This window comes from Hylaeus volcanicus, chromosome 3 (genome assembly GCF_026283585.1).
Source record: "Hylaeus volcanicus isolate JK05 chromosome 3, UHH_iyHylVolc1.0_haploid, whole genome shotgun sequence".
NCBI classification, from domain to species: domain Eukaryota; kingdom Metazoa; phylum Arthropoda; class Insecta; order Hymenoptera; family Colletidae; genus Hylaeus; species Hylaeus volcanicus.
This window is the reverse complement of record NC_071978.1, coordinates 29538152-29542256: the sequence shown is the minus strand read 5'-3', so window position 1 is coordinate 29542256 and position 4105 is coordinate 29538152. Positions and strand designations below refer to the sequence as shown.

General features: G+C 39.1%; 1 protein-coding gene across 1 annotated transcript in view; it reads right to left on the bottom strand.

Moving 5' to 3' along the window:
- Nucleotides 1–3886, bottom strand: part of LOC128873631 (protein lethal(2)essential for life-like) — a 5438-nt gene extending 1552 nt beyond the window's left edge. Inside the window, exon 1 of the mRNA XM_054117329.1 lies at nt 3115–3886. Within this exon, the coding sequence (XP_053973304.1) occupies nt 3115–3417 (303 nt within the window). The 5' untranslated portion in view covers nt 3418–3886. The remainder of the gene's footprint in view (nt 1–3114) is intronic.
- Nucleotides 3887–4105: the final 219 nt, after the last annotated feature.

The following is a 4105-nucleotide window of genomic DNA, read 5'->3' as shown; positions in this document are numbered from 1 at the left end:
TGCTCGTTGATACGCGCCAAACATGTTCTCTTGGGTGGGAAAGCCTATATTGTTCTGTTTAGTTGACGTATTAAAGAGAAGTCTATTCAGTTTTCTAGGTCTATAAGCTTAATGAGAAGTATAAAAAAACAGAAACAAAACTAAGCGGAGAGCGAGCCGTGGTTATTCAGGAGATCCTCGAAGGACTCTGAAAACCCGGCGAGCTTAGTTTCGATGGAAATAGTGAAAGAAACAGCGATTCTTACTTTTGTACCTTGAGCCAAGTAGAAGAGACCAAAAAATATAATGTCACACTTCGAGTGTATACAAAGAGACACTTCGCGACTGCATTTATGTACATAGACTTTCGTATCTGAATCGTGTTTCTACGATCCAATCATTGATCATTCGAGGAGCATTTATTTTTATATAGAGATTATTAATATACATAACAAAAGGGGAGAGATCCGAAAGTTTTAAGAGCAGTTTTAGCCCCGGGAGCAGGGCCCCCGTTCCGGGGTGCTTCGCTAATACACACATTTCCGGTTCTTTTTCCAAAACTTAGAAGACTGATTCGCTCGACACGATCCATTTTTTCGGATTCCAAAGAGTCCTTGTTTGGCGTCGTTCGGCAATTTAACAGAACACAATAAAGGAAATTCTTTTTAGAATGGAGAAAAGATATGAAAGAAAAAGAAGGATGGAGTAGATTTTGAAACCTGACAACAGAAAGAGATCATTTTCTCGCGACGCGACGCTGCACCATGCAGTCTGCGAAAAAAATGCCGACAAAAATCAGAAGTAGCGGTGGTAGCGGCAAAAATAGAAATCGGTTTTCGGGCCTTCTGGTGTTCCAGTTTCCTCGTTTGTTTCGTTAGCTGCGTCCTTTGAAAATTATTACTTTGAAAATTAATATTTTATTAATATTAATGTTTTGAACGTTGCGTTGACATTGGTTCTGATTCGCCGTTGCGGTAACTAAGTCTTTTTTTATCACTCGGTTCTTCTTGTTCTTTTTGTAAATCCTTCTTGCGAATGCGCCATTTTTTTTCTTTTTTCTTTTTCTTTTTTCTTTTTGTATAACCATAAACCTCAAAAGATTTTTACGAATCCGAGCAAAATACTAATTAAAGGAAAAGATTCACTTTAGATTCTCTCAGCCTAAGTTTTGCTAACTGCTAATTTGTAAAATAATGGCAAACATATACTGCTCCTCGTACCGAAAATTCAAAAAGCAAAGTTATTAACGTTCACGAGTTAAGAAAAGTATTTCGTAGCTTTCTGAATATTATACACAATCGATTCGTGGCTGATATACATACACGTTAATCCATAAGTTGAAATTACTATCGAGTTACTAAGTTACAATTTAAGCGTACCCGTATTATCGGCGTAGACTTAAGTATAGGGGTTGTGTGCGTGTGGCTGTGCGTAACGCAAAAGAGATTAAAGTATGCTCTAGTTTTATTCAGCTTCAAGTATAACATAGACACGTAGTCAAAGAGACACGATATCCGAACATTCGAACGTTTTCTTCTTTTTTCTAAAGAAGAGCAGGGGAAGAGTGCCTTTTTCTTTAAATTGATTTTGGACGCTTGCTTCTTTCGCGATAGTTCTTTTTCTCAGTTGATTTTACAAAAATCGTTTCTTTCGTTTAAACTCTCCTTCGACTCGTGACACGTAACATTCCTTTTAATATACTCGAATTTCATAATTTGCATTAGCGGTACTTCCTTAAGCAATAATCGTCTAATAAAACCTAAGCTTCTGTTTTAATTCGTACATCCAGAACTAATTTTACTGTAGTCTCTACAAACGTCCGGTAAGAATAACAACGGCTATCCCATGACTTTCCGTTGCTGAAAGTTATGGGATAGCCGTTGTGAACTTCGTGGTGCTACGTATAAGGACGATATTGAATTACTAATTTATGAACGACGAAATAACGCAGATGCAGCTTGAAGTGACGTTTGAAATCGCGTTAGAAGCTTCCTCCAGATTTAAAGAAATATCATGAGAAGTAACCTGTACTCTTAAACAAATTTGGTTGATCCCAGGAAGAGAATAATCGCGACGATGGAGTTTGAACTTTCACCAATTGGAAAAAATACGATCGATTTTTTGTCTTTGCTTTAATGCTAATTTCTGGCCTCATCGTTCGGTTCTATACCGAACTGACGCACAATTAATACACGTTCAATACTCATTTGTGGGGGATTCCCGTTGCACAAGTTCGGGACTTTAAGAACATAACGGAACATCGTTCTCCGTAGCAGTCGACCTTTTTACACTATTCACTACTATCTTTGATGTATCGCTAGCGATAAGTCTTGGATGAACAAATCCAAAGAATTCGAGAAATCGTGACGATTTATGTTAACGATAATCTCGAAGCTCTTGTCGACCTGAGGTCGTCTTTGATATTTTCAAATTAAATACAAAATTCCGACTGTAAACATGCAGGGTGTACACATAGAGATCGAACCATGCTATATCTCTCCTCGAAAGAAATAATTCTACATAAAATCTCATTGCCACTCGACAACTTTCAGAGATAATCGTTCAACAGTTGTCGCATATATCGCTTGCTTATTAGCCCTCGTATCGAAAAAAGATTGAATTTACCCACGAGCGGATATTCCATCACTTCTTACACGCAGCAAACTGGTTGAAGTAACGACACATAAACCGACTTGAAACATTTGAGATCGCGTGCCATTCAAATTAATAAAAAAATCTAAAAAAAAAGTAACCTTCGTTAATAAAATTCGACTTATCGAACAGTTTTAGAGTTTATTACTTACAAGTCATATAGTAACAGCTTATCAGCGGCCGTAGCCTTTCGATCTATCATATTTTGACCCATATCCATAGTTACCACTCGACTGAGAAGGTAAATCGCAACCATACCCGTTGCCTCCGGCAATAGGTGTAGGTGCGTACCGTCGAGTGATAACTATGGATATGGCTCGCGATTCTCTAAGCACGCAATTAATTCTCCCAGTTATCGAAATAACGAAAGACCAATTTCGAAAGGATCTATTTGTAGATCCCTGGATCTTCGTAAACACATGAACATCACTTCGAGGGCCTCGCAAGTTTCGAACTCGCTCCGAGATCGAGTGATAATCATCCCCTCGGTTCAATATCGCACAGTTTGCTCGTAGAAAGGATCGAGTCGCTAACCTGGAAGTTGTCTTTGTTGTCGAATTGAACCGTGCTAGATCCGCTCGAGTGCTGACGTACATCGTTCCTCCACGAACGGTAGTACCTGCTGCCAAGAATGGACCGCAAAGGCCTGTCTAGGCTAAGGTCGTAGAACCTTGACACCAGGTCGTCTCGGTCTAGTCCTCTGGCGAAGTGTTGGTCCGTCAATCTGGACACCGGTCGATCGAAGTCGTCCCACCAGTCGCGATATATCAAAGGTACCACAGGCATCTGTGGACTCCCATAAATAAAAAAAAACTCTGACTCTGGGAAAACGTTCTTGCTTTTCGTCTCGGAAACGTGGAATGCGAAGGAAAGAGGTACAATGACTGTTCGAGACAAAGATAAAACGCGTGTGACGAAATATCGCGATTGAAGATTTGTTCAGCTTTAAACGCCCGTTACTCGCTCGTTTGCCGTTATCGCGGCAGACGCGATCTTGTAATTCTATTTCGTGTAACGAGCATCAAATTCGCTAAAATATAATACGATCGAAATTCTTCCTTTCTAGGATTTTTCTCGTGAGTTGAGAATAACCGATGTTTCGTAATTCTCAAGAACACGAAATTATCGATACGAAAAACTGCTGGACACCGCTAAAAATTCTTGATGTAATCACATAATGTACACATAGGAATATTGATTCCAAAAGAATTACTTGTTTCCGCGTTTTACGAGCGCGCTGGTCATAAACATATATGCATAACTCATACTTAAATAGACGATTAGGAGACCAGTCGACAGCAGATTCCAAGGAAACACGTTGCTCTGGTAATACACGTTCGATTCGTTAAATGTATCGCATAAAAAAAAAACGACTTCATAAGCTGAAGACAGTATTGGTCGCACTTTTTTTTTGTTAGTTTATGTTTAATCGGTCATTTAAACGCTATACGAAGATTAACGAGCCTAACACATC